Genomic DNA, 17,651 nt, shown 5'->3' with positions numbered 1-17,651 from the left:
TGCAGAAGTGAATTTTGAGAGGGAGCACTTTACATTCATGTAATGGTTCAAGTCAAATGAAATAGGTGATTTCTCATTAAAATGCTAGCTGAATCAGTTTTCTTTCTGATCCCTTTATTACATTGACCCTGGTTCTTTTTTCTTCCCTTCCTAGGCTCAGTGGATGACCCAGGCTGCACCCTTAAACCAGTCAGGAATGACCAACGGGTCAAAATGCTCTACACAACTAGCAGGGTTATGAGCGGTTGTGTGGGCCGTGGGCCCAGAGACACCAACATGGAAGTCCACATTCTTAACCTGAAGTACAGCATCTCACAGGTGAGCAGCTCATACAGCAGACAAATGCCCCCTTCTTTCTTGGGAGAGTTCCTGCTTCTAGAGATGTGGGATTATGTGGCACCTGTAGTAGTGCCAATTCTGCTTATTAAAGTGGTCAAGTGGGCACATGTGGGGTAAGGCGATCTCTCAGATAAGCTGGTTCCAAGTTGTTAAGGGCTTTATGTACTAATAGTAGCCCTTTGAACTTGACCTGGTAGCAAATTGGCAATGAGCACAGCTGTTGTATGCTGACAAGGCCTCACTCCCGTCAGCAACTGTGCTGCAACATTCTGCACTAACTGCAGCTTCCAGATCGAGTGTGAGGGAAGCCCCACACAGAGCACAGTGCAGAAATCCAGGCTTGAAGTAACCGGTGCATGAACTACGGTGGCAATTTTTATGTAAGCTGCCTCAGTAAGCTTCAAATGAATTAATAATAATAATAATAATAATAATAATAATAATAATAATAATATTTATACTCCATCCATCTGGCTGGGTTAGTTTTATTAATCTGCATCCAGATCTCTCAACCTCTTGAAAACTGATAATAGCAGTGAGGTCAGGTGATGGAGGTGTTCTTTTTCCCATCTTCAGTGTTACTGTCACCACAACCCTGTGAGTTACGGATTACCACAATCGAAATTGTTTGTTTGCATGCTACTTTTCTATGGCAAGCCATGCTTGAAACCGGTCACAGCATCAGAATTATTTATTTTTCTTTGTTTCATTCTCTTTACATTCTTCCTACAAAATATCTTGAAGCAATTTAAGAACAAAAGCATAAATGTTAAAAACAATTAACAACAATTTTGTATACAAAACAATTTAAACATTTTAATGTATAAAAGCAATTGTATTCTGTCTGTCTGTCCATCCAGCCTCCAGATTTATTGCTGGTGTAATTAATTGACTAAAAATTCATACAACGTGGCTGAAACCCTATCCCAGTTTACGTGGGAATAAGCTCAGTGGGATTTACTTCATGTAGACATGTATAGGATTGCACTGTTTTCTGGAATCAAGTTACAGCTCTAGTTAGTCACCATTATACACAGGATCCCCCAGAACAGCCACTTAAGCACCAGTCTCTTCCCCCCCCCAAAAAAAGAGGACAAGAGTATGTGGTTTTGCATAAAATGTGCCTATGTTGTATATATGCATGGATCCACATTTAGAAAGCATTTATATCATTTATATAAATAAATGCATCTCACTCTGGTAGGGAAGTCTGGGTTGACCTGCTCTGTTTGCTAAAAAAAAAAAAAAGGCTGGTTGTGGATGGGCAATTTCAAGGTTCTTAAACTTTACACTGGATATATTTATTCGCTGTTTACATGTATATCGCACCCTACTTCCAAGGTGGCATGTGTGGTTATCCCACTTGCCCGTTCATCCTCACAATGACCCGGTTTAGGTAGGTTAGGTTGAAAAAAAGTGACTTGCCCAAGATCACCCTCTGCCTCCTGGTTTCCTTCTGATCTCCTACTCCATCTCCAGTTAATGGTCTGCGCTGGCGGTTAAAATGAAATTTACAGATTTTTCAGAGAGCCGGAATCTTGTAAATTTCTCTTTGCAGCTGCTCAGGCCTTCAGCAATTGCCAGACAGGCAGCTTCTGAGGAGGAAAGGGAAGTATTGTGAGTGTGTGTGAGCCCTTCACACCATCAGGCCACAGCTGCTTCGGAAAACACAACAGATGCGGTCACGGATTTCCCAGGCCAACCCTGGCAGTTCCCCTTTTAAATCTGGAATGAACAGATCCAGAAACAGGCAGGATTCCCTTTGACTTCAAAACCTTCAACTGAAAAGCAACCTGTGTGGTGGCAGAACACACTGGGCACGGGGGGGGGGGGGGGCACAGGGATGGACAAGTGCCTCCCTGAACATTTACTGACTTACTTGTTTACAGTGTTTATAACCCATCCTGCAGCAGCTGAAAAAATCTGGTTCTAATGAAACTGCAAAAAAGGCATGGCAAATAAGGAAAAAAGAGAATGGTTGGGAAGAGTGAAATGCAAGCTTGAGCACAAGTTAATTTAGGTTACAGTTCTTAGAGTTGCAGCCTATATCAGTGGCGGTTCTGGCTGCCTTGCCCTTGATAAATAGCAGCTCTCTTACCCCCCCCCTAAAAAAAACCAACAAATTTAGGAGCAGAGCTGGTGACAATTGCTCAGGCCAGGAGGAGAGATCAGCTCCTGCCTCACACCATACATTTAAAGCACTGGGATGTCACTTTAAACCAGAGGTCGGCAACCACAAGAGGCCCATGCGGGTTGTTTAACTGGCCCATGCACCCCCGCCACCCGCTCAGGGACCCCCGCTGCCCGCTCAGTCAGCTCTCCTGCAGCCAATGGTAAACTGCGCACGCCTCCTCCGCACCGGAAGGAGCGCTGGAAATAGCGTTTGCACATGCGTGCGTGCACGCGTGTACTCCAGCCCGTCATGGGACCATGAACTGACCCAAGTCACAAAAACTTTGCTGACCCCTGCTTTAAACTGTGCTGGCTTCCCCCAAAGAACTCTGGGAGCTGTAGTTCATTAAGGGTGCAGGGAGTTGTTAGTAGGAACCCCTATTCCTCTCACAGGACTCCAGTTTCCAAAGCTCCTTGTGAAGAGGCATCAGTTGTTAATTTACTCTGGAATGTCACCGTGTGATGAGGATGGGGGGTGTCCTCCAAAAACACCTCAAATCCCTTAAATTACTGCTCTCAGAATTCTTGGGAGTTGGGAACCATGGCTGTTTAAATTGCTGTCATAGCACCTTAAATGTGTGGTGTGAATGAGGCCTGAGGCCTGATGGTAGATAAAATCCTCTCAGGAGGGGGCTTTCCCTCCTCCCTCAAAATATTGTGCATGATGCGGAGAAAGTGAATAGAGAAACATTTCCGCCCCCCCTCGCTCAGAATACTAGAACTTGAATGAAGCTGAATGTTGGAGGATTCAGCACAGAAAACAAAGAAGAAAAATTCTCACTGTGCATAGTGAAATTTGGGGATTCACTCCCACAAGAAATAGAGGTGGTCTCCAATTTGGATGGCTTTAAAAGAGGATTGGACAAATCTGTGGAGGACATCAACGACTGCTATGGAAATAGATGTTAACAGAGGAAATTGCTTGCAAAAATGGTATGTCAGGAAGAGCTGTATATAACAACATGCATATCGGGAGAAAGGCACACTAAAGTGCTCACATTTTTATGAGGACTTTTTGTTTCAGTTTAATATTCATTCTTTCATTCATTCATTCATTTATATTCTACCTTTCCTCTAAGGAGCACAAGGTGGTACACATAATCCCCCCCCCCCCCATTTTATCCTCACAACAACTTTGTCTGAGCATGAGTGACCGACTGAAGGACACTCAGCGAGCTTTGTGACCAAGAGGGGATTTGAATCCTGGTCTCCTGGGTCTTAGTCGAACACCCCAACCACTACAGCACACCATCTCTCTTGTGGGGGTGCTAAGTGTGATTCATTAACACCCCAAGCCTCTAAACAAAAGGTTGAGGGGCTATTATAGTGCTAGGGTGGCAACTAAACTTTGTACAAGACAGCTACAATATTTGTAGTCGGCATCAGAGATTTCTGTCCCACTTGAGGAAAGTGAGGAGCTGGGCCTCTGAGGTCCCTCACTGCATATCACACAGAAACAAAGACAAATCTGCTTTGATACAGGCAAGGACACACAGAATTGTTGGTTTCCTCTTCAAGCTTTGTGTTTGAAGCCTGGGTGTGATGCTTACCCCCTATATTAACTGCAGTGAGAGGGAGACAGGTTGGTGAGAACCTGAGGTCCTCTGTGCTTTTCCTGCAAATGCTTTCTCTAGGTTGCATGAGGTGCATACAAAGTTCAGCAGCATCACATGTGCTGGTTTGCTTGCTGTTTCATAGATGGCAGCACTTTTCTTTTAACTTGCAGCCACTTAAGAGGCAGAAAAGTCTCCCATGTTAAAATTTCTCTGTGACTACCGTCCAAGCACGAGGGAGAACTGCATGGGCTGCTTTGGATTTCCTGGAAATTTCCATTGCATTCATTTACAGTGCTGAAGAGGCAGCACCCATGTTGGCACTGACCTGTGATAGGGCCTTCTTGGTGGCTGCTCCCTGTTTGTGGAACGCTTTCCCATTGAGGTGTGTCTGGCCCCGCTTGTGTTACCATTCTGCAGAAAGACATGGAAGGTCACTTCTGAAATGGGCTTGAGGCAAACCATATGTACCCATTTTCATCCAGTGTGGCGTAGCGGTTAAGAGCGTCAGACTAGAGACCAAGGTTCAAATCCCCCACTCGGTCACGAAGTTCGCTGGGTGACCTTGGGCCAGCCATTGTCTTTCTGAGCCTAAACTACCCCTACAGGGTTGATTGTGGGCATTAAATGAGGAGGGGGAGAAGAACCACATGTGCTGCTCATTTTGCGCTCCTAGGAGAAAAATGTGGGACATAAATGCAACAATAAATAAACGCAATATCATATTTCCCTGCATTCTCTTCCCTCGGCCATTAAACAAGCCACCAGCCTTTGGCGACATGGACGGACAGGCCCGGAAGTGGCTGAGGCCTAGATGCGGAGGAAATGATATTCACCCTATCCTGCCAGTAAATAGGATGGGAGCAAAAATCCCCCTCCTGTGTTTACAAAGGGGTTGGTGGGAGGGTGGTTGCGTAGCAGCTGGCCCCTGATGTCACAGCTGTGGCATCCAGACAACTGGCTCCCAGCCCCGACCGAGCGTCAGGGGAGGGTAGGCCAGGGCGGGCGGTCAGGCTCCAGCCCGAAAAGAATTACTGGAAGCCGGTTTCTATAAGCAGATCCCAGTGCTCGAGCAGGCAGGAGAAAGCCTGCCGCCATTCTGGGGGGGAGAGAAAACAATGGCTTCTGAAAAAGGGCAGGGGGCTAAAAATAGATGCGGGCCTCTGCCAAGGCAGGACGGCGGAGACTCGAGGGGTCCTGTGGCCGCCCCCACAGAGCCGTGTTTATTCATTAGCTCATGCCACTGCTATGGAGCTGAATGTGTTGAGAGAGAGAGAGCACTTGGGTCTCTCTCTGGTCGTGTTTTTTGTTTTGATTTTTCCTGTGCTCCCGCCACCCACAAGCCTCCTACAAATTTCGGAGAGAACTGCTTTGGTAGCAGTGGGCCGGGCAGATCAGTCCAAGGCTACATGTGCCGCTGAGGTCACTGGCCTCCAGGTCTGACCTGAGGTTTCCAGGTTTGCCTAGACCTGTCCAAGTACGGGGAAGGCTGAATCTCCAGGTGTGTAAGAGTGATGGTGAGGAAAAGAAGACGAAGACGAAGACGACTGGCAGGATCTGGCTACAAATTATAGCATAGGCAATCTTGTAGGGTTGGAGTGTCTGCCCTCCTTCACACCCCTCTCCCAATTAACCTCCACCTCTAGGTCCCCACCCCACCATATCAACTGGGGCTGCCCCCATGTCTCAGGTCTGGGCCCTGAAATTGCAGAGTCTAGCATGCTCCTGACCTGGCAATCCTATGTACTGGGAGAGAGAGGGGGTCTCTTCTGGAGTTAGGACAGTAATGACCAGAAATAAAGAAGCAATGCTTCTCAAAGCTATTTATTGATTTCATTTGCATTCCTCCTTTTGTATGTTCATCCTTACTGTGAGATAGGCTAAAGTGAGAAACTGAGTGGCCCACAGTTACCCAGTGAGCTTCCTAGCCAAGTAGGGATTTGAACCCTGGTCTCCCACAGGTCCTAGTCCAACATTCTAGCCATTACACCACATCGGCTCTCCCTATTGGGGAAAAACTGGTAACCAGGTAACTTCTGTGCCTGTTCAGTCAGCTGTCCAGGTGGGCAACTTCAAGGTCTCCGCTGCATGCCCTTGTTTCAGGATCCTCTGCTTCATCACCTTAAAAGAACTCCTGGCCCCTAACACAAACTAAATTTTTACCTTGCCTATACTCCACAATGTCAGAATTACACAGGGGACATGTCCCGCCACCATCCTTGGCCTTCTCTGGTGCCACCAGGCAGCAGCTCCCACTGAGCTCCTGGGATGGATATATTCACTTTTATTTCTTTTGCAAAATTTATATTATTATATATTTGTTTGTTTGTTTATACCCAGTGTTTTTTTTCAGGGGGTACGCAGGGGTACGCATACCCCTAAACATTTTGTGAATCTTTGTACTTATGTCCATTTACTGTATTTATTTTCCCTGATTTGAACTATAAAATTGTGATTTTATTGAGTCAACATGAGAGTACCCCTGAACATTTTAAAAGAAAAAAAGCACTGTTTAAACCCCATCTTTTCCCCTGATGGGACTCAAGGAATCTTACAGATAAAAACAAGAACCTCTAAAAACATAGAAAAACAACAACCATATTAATAGATTTAAAACTTTATGCATATATAAAATCAGTTTAAAACAGATAAAGAATTACAATAAATGCAACACGGCATCAGCCCTTTCATCCAAAGCCATCAATTCCCAAAGGGCTGTTGGAATAGGAAGGTCTTCACTTGCCGGCAGAAGCACAGCAAGGAGGGAGCCAGTCTGGCTTCTCTAGGGATGGAGTTCCATAGTCTGGGAGCAGTCACCACTGAGAAGGCCCTCTCCCGCGTCCACACCAAGTGTGCCTATGAGGGTGGAAGGACCGAGAGAAGGGCCTCTCTTGAAGATCTAAAAAACCAGGCAGGTTCATATGAGTGAATACAGTCTTTCAGACAGCCTGGACCTAACCTGTGTAGGACTTTATAGGTCATAACCAGCACTTTGAACGGTGCCCGGAAAAATACCAATAGCCAATGGAGCATTTCTAGCAAGGGAGTCGTATGCTCCCTATAACCACTTGATATATGTCACTTGATTGTAAAAATATCAACCCTCAAATTGGTGTAGAACAAGAATAAAACAATAAAATCATTGTGTTTCTGACTGCCATCACACTCTGCCTCTTTCTCCCAGTCCAATGTCTCTTGGAGGTTCTTGCCACTCCAAACCTACCCCACATCTTAACATTTTATTTTACAAATTTATACCCCACACTTTCATAACTATACAGGGAGGCAGAGCACAACATATAAAAGGATAAAATCAACCAATGATCCTTGAAAACATCATTGAAACATCAGCAAATATTGATGGATAAAAAGAAGAAAAAAATCACGTTGTACAAGCCTGTCTAATAAAAGAGGTTTTCAAGAAACCTCTGGCAGAAGGGAGAGATCCTGCCAAGCCTTTGCTGGTTCCACAGGGCAGAGCCTGCAACACTAAAGACTACCGCTTGGGCAGGAATCTCTTCACCTGTCTTGAAACACTTGACTGATGATCCTCCTTTCCATTTCTCTGCCAGATGCCCTTGATCCAGTTCAGCGTCAATGTGTCAGCAGCAAAAGGAGGCCGGAAGGTGGTTTTTGTGGTGAACTCCAACAAGCACTCCGTTCTGAATGTAAATACAGGGGATCACCGCCTTGCCTTCGTCACGGTGAGTACCTGGGCTGAGCCACATCCTGCAGACCTTGTATAATCTACATCAGGGTGGGGAGCCATTTTCAAGCATGAAAGGAGGGGGTAAAGCAAGACCAGAGAGTGGGGTGGCCTGGGGAGAGACCTGGAGGTCAGGCAGAGAGACCTGAAGGGTTTTTGGGCCTGATGTATAAGAAGTGTGGTGATAGGCTGGAAGGGAAAGAGTGAGAGGTGATGCTCTTCCATTGCTTTGCCCTTTCAATCTTTCCCTCATTCTCGACTGGGACTTGGCAGCCAGTAGCTTGACCCACCTGGAATAACTGGGTACATGGCTTCATATGCTGTGACAGGCTCCAGAGGAGTCTGTGACCTTCTGTCTTCTTCTCCACAGCTGAAAGAAATCTCCCAAATTCCAGTTCTGTAAGGATAGTGATAAGCTACAGAAGATGGAGGGAGGGTATTAATCCTGGGGTGGTGTCTTTCTTTATCTTAGCAGTTGAGAGAAGGGGAAGGTATGTGGATTCCAGAAACTGAAGAAGACCAGTCAAATTTGTACGCTAGCAAAGGACCCTCAGCAAACAAGATCCTTGGTCATGAGTTAATCAGGGCAGGGCAGCAGGGGCCTAGGAAACACACTGCATTTTGCAGGGGGGGGGGGGACAGTTACATTTCAGGTGCTTTGAGTGTACATCAGAAACCTTTAAGTGTAGGTGTAACAATAACTTTTTCAATAATGCATATTACACAAGTTTTGCTCTCATCAGGGAGACATAGACCCTCCTGGCCCTGCTTTACTCTCCAGGTGGCTGGGAGTGGTGGGGGCCATAGACCAAAACATCTCGAGGGCACCAGGCTGGCAAAGGCTGCTGAAAAAAAAAGCAAAATCAATGGGATTGAGCACATGGCTCTGTCACGTGAAGCTTTGCCAATGAGCAGGAACACATATGTGTACTGGGGAAAACACAGTAGAAGAGTTTGGATTTGATATCCCACCTTTCACTCCCTTTAAGGAGTTTCAAAGCGGCTAACATTCTCCTTTCCCTTCCTCCCCCACAACAAACACTCTGTGAGGTGAGTGAGGCTGAGAGACTTCAGAGAAGTGTGACCGGCCCAAGGTCACCCAGCAGCCGCATGTGGAGGAGCGGAGACTCGAACCGGGTTCCCCAGATTACGAGACTACTGCTCTTAACCACTACATTACACAGAATCGCAATATAATGTGTGGTCTTGTCAACACTACTCATTTTGATGGGGGCAGTGTTTCCTCAACAGACACATGAGCATCCAGGGCAGCCCTTTCCAACTCAGTGACCTCCAGATGTTTTAGACTACAATCCCATTGGTTGCAGTCCAAAATATCTGGAGGCCACCATGTTGGAAAAGTCTGGAATAGGAAGGAGAAGCAAATGGACTGGGGGAGTCAAAAGCTGTGGCAAACTTCATATTCCAGTTCCAGGTTTAGAAATTATCCTTGTCAAAAGTGGAGTTCAAGGGGAATGGGAAGCAGGACTGGGGTAACATGGGAACTGAATGGTGGCATCCAGTGAAGCTGGATATCGGGAAATTTGAGACATATGAAAGGAGGCATGTCTTCATGGGGCATGTAGTCAGGCTGTGGAATTTGTTCCCACACAATGTGACAATGGCCACCAACTTGGTGAGAAGAATCCACTGAGGTTATGGCCACCAATGGCTACTAGTCATGATGAACATAAGGCTAACGTGCTGGATCAGGTCAGTGCCCCATCTAGTCCAGCTTCCTGTTCTCTCAGCAACTAGCCAGATGCCCTCTGGTCCCCAACAATTGATATTCAGAAGCATTTCTGCCTACAACTGGAAGCATAGTCCTCATGGCTCAGGTCTTGCTTGTGGGATTCTCACTGCGGCATCAGGTTAGCCAACTGAGAGGAGAAGATGCTGAACCAGACAAGTTTTTGTTCTGATCCAGCAGGGCTCTCCATTTGTTCTTAACCAGAGGAGCAATAAAGGAAAGCACTTTGACCACAACTCCCACTATCCCTGCTTATGGGCTATGCTTATGGGCTATGCTGGCCAGGGATTATGGGAGTTGGGAGTCCAAGAATATCTGTCGGACCACTGGTTCCCATTGATGAGCTGGAGCACGATGCTTGCTCCTGGGTATGTCAGTCCATAGGGTCAGTGGACTATTGACTGACAGATTGCTTGATTGTATTTATACCCCAGCATTCACAACAGCCCCAACCTATCTCACCCAAAGGAGTGGGTGAAGGAACCTCATATCAAGGTACCATAAAATATAAACACATACACACTCATATACCAGGCAAGCAAGAGTCATTATTGGTTTACAATTGCACAGGCTGCTCAGGTATTCTGGGAGAGGTTTGTAGAAGCATGCATACAAGCAGGAAGGGACTGCAATGTCAGTGGCACTGAATCAGGATGGCTGCTCAACACTGGCTGCAAAAAGTGTTCCCCATTGCACAGCATGCGCCAGCCTGCTCTTGCCATTGGGATGCAGAGTAGTGCATGCAGGCATCTCAAAAAACCCATGCAGGCTTACATAGTGCTATCCTGGATGTGCCGTTAACGCCGTTACCACAGGCACCTTTTTAGTGACTTAGTTACCAAACAGCTAGATGCAGGTTGACTAGCGCATGGGCCTCATGCTTGGAACAGACCAAGGATCAGTCTCAGCACACAGAAGCATAAGAAGAGCCCTGCTGGATCAGACCAGAGGCCCATCTAGTGGAGTATTCCATTCCTATAGTGGCCAGCCAGGTCCCTGTGGGAAGTCCCAAGGAGGACATAAGCACAACAGCTACATCTTAGCTCCTGCATCAGACACAGTGTACCAGATGCTGGCATGGCTGGGTGAATGTTACGCTTGATTACCTTATCCTCCATGGATTTGTCTAGTCCTATTTTTAGAGCCGTCCAAGTTGGTGGCCATAAAGACACCTTGGGGAAGCGAATAAATGTCAAGAACTTATCTGTCTGCCGCCACTGTGTGAAAAAGGACTACCTTGCGCATGTCCTGGATATCCTACACTTTTGCATTATTGGAAGACCTTGAAGGATTCCAGTACTGTATTTAGGAGAGAGGGAGGGAAACCTCTCCCTTTCCCTCTCCACTCCATGCCAAATTTTGTGCCCCTTTGTCATGTCACAACCCATGACTTTGCAAGGCCCCCACTTCCTCTGCCCATGGATCTCTCTGCCGGGAGACTCTGTGACGCAGATAACCTGGGGAAAATCTCCCATTTCCTCTGGCTGTTTGGCATAGGGTCAGGGATGGTGCTTGGCTCCAGCCAGCTCAGCCGAGCCTGTGAGCTTTGTTAGCAAAATAAAACCCTTTTCCTATTTGTGTCTAATAATAAAAAAGGGCTGACAATGGAGGCGGGATGGGGGAGGGCAGTGGCGCGAGAGGCACAATCAGATGCAGTGCGGCACCATTAGTTCAAGCTGGAGGGCAGGCCGCCACCCCCCACCCCCCGCTGCCACTGCACTGCCTTCTTGGACGTTCCATTCCGTGCCCTGTATGGGGTCAGGAGGGAGATGGAGGTGTGCAAGGCAGCTCTTAGTCACCTTTTCTCTCTCCATTCCTTGCATTGTTGGCTGGCAAAAGGGAACCTTTAGGCTGTGACAAATTGGGTGGGGGGATGAGCCACCATCTCCTGGAAAATCCCAAAGCCAGGCCAAACTAGCTTCCTGATGAGACACCCCTTCCAAAATACTGGTTTTTGAAAAGTCTGAAAGATTGAGAAGAGTTGTGTTGGTTTTTCTTTTTAAGAAAAGAAAGAAAACACACTTTTTGGAGTCTTAGTAAGTAATCTGGTTACAGGTAGGTCACAATCTGGTTACAGGTAGGTAGCCGTGTTGGTCTGCCATAGTCGAAACAAAATAAAAAAATTCCTTCCAGTAGCACCTTAGAGACCAACTAAGTTTGTTATTGGTATGAGCTTTCGTGTGCATGCACACTTCTTCAGATACCAATAACAAACTTAGTTGGTCTCTAAGGTGCGACTGGAAGGAATTTTTTTATTTTGTTTCGATCAGTTTCTCAGTTTTCCTATCTTAAATCCAGTAACCCCCATCCCACATTCTGCAGTAATTGGCAGTAATTGGCAACTGGGGGGGGGGGGGGAACCCTGTGAAAATGCACCAGCTTTTTAGTGCGCCCTGGTGTGAGAAGGACGCAACAGCTGACGACACCCTGGCAGTCCTGGCGGCTGGCTGGGCATTGTGAGGAATGCACCCCACAAAAAATTCTGCTCAGGGTGACAGCCCCCCAGCCTCCCCCCCCCCCGTGCTATACCTCTGAGTCTGATTTGTACTAATATCAGCCAAGGGAGGGCAAAGTCAGCCATGCAAACCCCATCCCATGTTTTCATCTTTCTTAACAAACGGGATTTAAAAGTAAAATAAAATGGAAATTCCCAAATATGTTGCTCTTTCTAATGTTGGTTGTGCAGCTATTCCTTCAAAGAATTCCTTTTGAGCCTGGCCAACCTCACAGGATTGATTGTTTGACGCCTGACTCTTTTCAGCTTTCAAGGCAGACAACAATAGGTTATAAAATTCCTTTGATCGTGGGGGGAGATTAGCTGTCAGCTTCTGCCTGACCTCTCTGACTTGTTCTTTCCTCTCTGTGCTGAGAAGGTGACTGGGGGGTCACAGAGAGCCTTTGTGTCATTCCTTTTCCGTAACCTACATGGGGATAGAAAGTGTAAAAATAAATTCTGAAAATTGTAGCTGACAGAAGTAACTGCACAGTTATTGGTGTGCCAAAAATCATTTCCTGTTTCCTTCTTGGATGCCCAAAAGTGTAAGTGCCATCTCATAAACAGCTTAGAACTGCAGTACCTCAAAGACCACCTCTCCCGATCTGAGCCAACCCAGACCCAGTGATTATCATCTGAGGCCTTTCTTCGTGTGCCTCCCCCACAAGGCATGCAGAGGGTGGCAATATGAGAACAGGCCTTTTCTGTGGTGGCCCCCCATTGTGGGATGCTCTTCCCAGGGAGCTTTGCCTGGTGCATCCATTCCATATCTTTAGGTGCTAGGCAAAAGATTTCCTCTTCTCACAGGCCTGTGGGACTTTGGGGTTATTATTTTATGTATTTTTGTGTTTTCATATTTTAAACTGCCCTGCGATCCCCAGATGAAGGGCTGTATAGAAATTTAATAAATAAAAATAAATAAAATAAATGTTACAGGCATCATCATGGAGCAGTGACCAAACACCCACTGTAATGACATTACAGCCTCCAGTCTTTCTCTGATAAAAAAGCAGGGATGTCCCTGAGCTAGGAAGGCATGTTGGAAGATTCAGGACAGATAAAAGAAAGGACTATGGAACTCCCTCCCACCATAAGCATTGATGGCCACTAAACCAGATGGCTTCAAAAGAGGATTAGTCAAGTTCATGCACGAAAAGGCTATCCTCTGCCTCCACAGTTGGTGGTAGAAATGCTTCCGTATCCCAGTTGCTGCAAACCACAGTGCCCTTGTGTTTAGACCCTGCTTTTGGGTTTCCCACAGGCATCTGCTTGACCACAGTAAGAACAGAATGCTGGACTACATGGGCTACTGGCCTGATCCAGCAGGATCTTCTCGTGCTCTTATGTGCCCCCCCTCCCATGTCCAAGGAGGTTGTCTAGAAGGGATGTAGCACTCAGGTTGAAAACGGTTGCCCTACCCTGCTGTATTTAAATACTACACCTCCACACAGAGACAATTGGTGTTTCTGGAAGTGAAGAAAATTTAAACAGGGCTCATGTGCAATGCACGTGGGTTCAAAGTGTACAATCACTTGCAAAATGTGTGCAGTTAAATTATGAAATTTGCTGCCCTTATTTGAGCATGATGTCTTCACATGGAGATCCAATGATGTCGAAGTAGGTGCTGCAGGTGAGGTTGGGAGGAAGGCACCCATAGGTTGTCACTCCTGCTCCTCCCTATGTAAGTGGAGCAGTTAGGGATGGGGGAGAAATTTTGTTTGGTTTGCATTTTAATGCAAACTAACAAATTGATAGTTCACAAAACAGTGTGCAAACCAACATGTACCTACCTGTCAAAACTCCCCCTTTGCAAATTTTGTGATGCAACTTTCCAACCAAAAAATGAGTACAAACATGAATTTATTAATGGGAAGTGTGCACAAAAATACATTTAATCATGAAAATAACATTTAAAATGCATTATATTAGGGGGTATAGCTTGCAAAAATGAAGGCTGGAAAAAAGGAGAAACTGAGAAGAAACCAGAAATGACTGATTTGTCCACTGCTCCGAGTGACTGGGCAATATATCACCTCATCCAGCTCCCTGTCTCCTGACCGCGTGGAACTCCCCTTTTAATAATAGAAAAGTGAGGCCAAAGTTGCAAGACCCAATACTGTCCAAGGACTATCTCTCAATGTTGTGCTTGAATCCAGACATGAAATACATGGAGGATTTATAGAGTGCAACTCTCATTGCCAAGAGGAAACACTAGGGCCCCTTTTTCAGCCAGAACTCGATGGAACTCAATTCTAGCATCTCTCAGGTCTCCATTGCTATTATAAGAAAATGAGGGAGGTGTTCATGGTGAGCTCCAGCATCTATTTTCTATAAAAATAGCACAGGGAACACTCTGCCTGATTTTATTCTGCTGTACATTTCTTTTCCAGGATGTGCATAAACTCACGGTCATGGGGTCCAACAAAGAAATCAACAAAACCGATTTGCCTTCCTCCAATGCAGAGATCCTAAATTGGGCCAAAACCTATTATGGGGGTGTCAGCACCTTTGTAGAATTGGAAGACCCTCAGAAGATTAACTTTCAAGTCAACAGAGGTCAGTTCTGTTAAGATGGTGTTTCTTAAGTCAAAGTGTAGCAGGAGTCCTCCCTATAGAGCACCCTTCCTCAATCTGTGGTCCTCCGCATGTTGTTGGACTACAACTCCCATCAATTGCTGGCTGAGGCCGATGAGAGTTATAGTTCAAAACATCTGGAAAACACCAGGTTGGTGAGGAATGCTATAGAGCCACAATGACTTGCTAAGGGGACCTTACCCCACCTGATCCAAATCATTTGCATGCAGTTACTAATGATGTGGGTGGCGCTGTGGGTTAAACCACAGAGCCTAGGGCTTGCCAATCAGAAGGTCGGCAGTTCGAATCCCCATGACGGGGTGAGCTCCCATTTCTCTGTCCCAGCTCTTGCCAACCTAGCAGTTCGAAAGCACATCAAAGTGCAAGTAGATAAATAGGTACCACTCCCGCAGGAAGGTAAATGGCATTTCTGTGCAGTGCTTTAGTTTCACCAGAAGTGGCTTAGTCATGCTGGCCACATGACCCGGAAAAACTGTTTGTGGACAGACGCCGGCTCCCTTGGCCTATAGAGCGAGATGAGCGCTGCAACCCCAGAGTTGTCCACGACTGGACCTAATGGTCAGGGGTCCCTTTACCTTTACCTTTTACTAATGAATTAAATTGAGTTCAATTGATGTTTTAATTGATTAGATCTGCATGAATTTGGATTTGACTAAAAACACTGAATGAAAAATGGGCCATATATGGGTGGCTTTACATCCACTTTGCAAATCACAATCTATCAGAAGACAGCCCTGTAGTTGAAGGGCTCTTCTCTTTGAAGCACTGACCAAGAGAAAGCAGGAGTGGTCCTGAAGTTGCCTATCCAGAGTGAACACCTGAACAGAAAAGTCAGTAGGCACACTAGTCACCTGATCGGTCTTTCCCACCAGGGTGAGATGTATTGTGCTTCTTCTTATAGTCATTTTTCTAAAATTCCATCAGTGCATTTAAATCAGCACATCCAAATTTTATGCAGACCTGTATCCTCTTTTTCTTAGTGAATGATTTCCTCTTTTTTGTTGATACATAAACAGTCAAATCATTGTATGTGTTTTTCTCTTATTGAGCATCAGCCATCTCCTGCTCTTTCTGCCTGAGCAAGTTTCCCACAATTGTTCTTTTGTCTCCTTCAGAGCCCAGCACCTCTGAGGAATGTGTACCTGAGAGCTATTTTGATGCTGAGCCGTACCTAGAGGCTGAGTTTGGCTCTGATAATACCAAGAGCTGTCTGGATTCCACCGTACACCCTGGAAGAGAGGCCCACATCATGTGGCTCCAGCAGAGTCCTCCAGACTCTGGGTAATTTGGTTGCATGGATCTAACTTCTGACTTGCGAGTAAATTATGCAAATAATAATGTTCACATTTCCACCAGTTTTGTCCTGCAATATTCTTGTGTGGCCTATGACATTTTTGGCAATGATCAGGCTGCAAAAATGGGTAAGGAAGAAGGCTTGAGTTGATAGTACAGGTCCACAATGTATAGCCATTTAAGAGACTTACCACAATAAACATTTGGTGCTTCCTGACGCTCCCCAAAAAGAAAGAAACTGTAAAGAGGAAAGATTGGTGTTAATATATGTTGGCAAGGAGGCACAGACTTGAAAAATTGGAGGGAACAGATAAGCCGATAGATATGGGAAATATTATATTCAACTCAGTAGAAAAAATAAGGACACACCCACCTTAATAGAAGTACATAAGTCTTGATAATGATCAAAAGGTTGGCCAGCCCAAGCCTGAGGTTCCCTAACTTTGAACATTAGGAATTAGATAAATTAACCTTAACAATTATAAAGGGAAGGAAACTTAGCCTTTTAGATCAGAATTCATAGTGATACACAGAAAGATCTGCCTCAATAGATACTGGAAGGTTGATAACCTTAATGAAAAAGAAAGAGCAATCAACCTTATAGGTGGGCTTTAATCAATTTTGATAAATCAGCTTAATAGCGAGGTAGCATTAGTAAAGGTAGGGAAGAAGAAAAGTCTATTCATATTCTGATCCATGGTCAACTGGGAGACTAATGGACAATTTCTGGTGTCTACCAGTTGTGGAAATTTTTGCAAAGAGGCCTTGACTAAGCTGTATCACAGTCCTGTCTTAAGCAAAAGGTGCATATTCAGGATCACTGAACACAGATTAGCTATGCCTGTTGAACCATTAGAGATCGTGAGTATTGCTTTGCCTTTGTAAATTTAAAACACACCAGGGGACCATGAGAAGTCTTGTTGAAAATAACAACAGAGCAGACTAGACAAGACCAAAGCCAGCCTTCCTCTGATGTTAATGCCTTACATGATGCAGGTGACAAACACAGGTTGAATAGCAAGGCGGGTGTCATGTTGGTGATTAACATGCTATTCCAGTCTGGTCTACCAAAGGGGGATCTGCTAGGTGTTGCATGGGCTGTTAAAAAGAAATACCTTGCTCAACAATGAGCCCTTATCATTTATCCTTGGGTTTGTTCTCCAGCACACAGGCTGTGGATCTGAACATCAACGTGACATGCAATAATGGAAAACCAGCTAAGGAGCTGACCACGCTACTAGTGCTTAAAAGCCATGAGAGGATGTTTTGGAACATTGATCAGATGCCTGAATATGTGAAATTCATGGTAAGAGTGGGAGAGAAATGCCCTCTGGCTGCTGAAGTTATGGGCTTAGAACTTCATGATTACTATTATTCATAAACGCAAAGCTAGATGTGTTGATCCAGACAAAAAGGGCATGAAGGGGGACATTCAGCTCCTGGGCCTGAGATTTTCCACCTCTGCCTTACATATAAGAAGACCATTCTGCTTCTCACAGTGGCCAATGAGAGGGTTATGGGGAGTCCACAAGTAGGGCATGAAGGCCTCTGCTATTGAAGCTCCCTGCAGGAACTTGTATTCAGAGGCAGACAGAGTGGTGCAAGGGTGAAACATCTGCCAGTCACACCAAACTGATTAGGGCTGGCCCAACACTTTTCAGCCCCTGAGGCAAACCCCAAAATGGCATCTCCCCTCCCCACCAGGGAAGAATGGGGTCAAGGAAGACCAATATCAGGAACAAGGGTGGA

The 17,651-nt window shown here is 45.7% G+C and overlaps 1 protein-coding gene across 2 annotated transcripts in view; it reads left to right on the top strand.

The window, feature by feature from the left end:
• The window catches only part of ENG (endoglin), a 52,428-nt gene that overhangs the window by 15,732 nt on the left and 19,045 nt on the right, over positions 1-17,651 (top strand). For both annotated transcript variants that reach the window (XM_080990903.1, XM_080990902.1), the window contains exons 2-6: positions 155-318; positions 7,637-7,768; positions 14,405-14,570; positions 15,725-15,890; positions 17,067-17,208. In XM_080990903.1, coding sequence (XP_080847029.1) covers positions 155-318; positions 7,637-7,768; positions 14,405-14,570; positions 15,725-15,890; positions 17,067-17,208 — 770 coding nt within the window. The remainder of the gene's footprint in view (positions 1-154; positions 319-7,636; positions 7,769-14,404; positions 14,571-15,724; positions 15,891-17,066; positions 17,209-17,651) is intronic.

Source organism: Podarcis pityusensis, assembly GCF_964106645.2.
Source record: "Podarcis pityusensis genome assembly, chromosome: Z".
NCBI lineage: Eukaryota > Metazoa > Chordata > Lepidosauria > Squamata > Lacertidae > Podarcis > Podarcis pityusensis.
The sequence above is the reverse complement of the archived record's forward strand: the minus strand, read 5'-3'. Positions and strand labels throughout refer to the sequence as shown.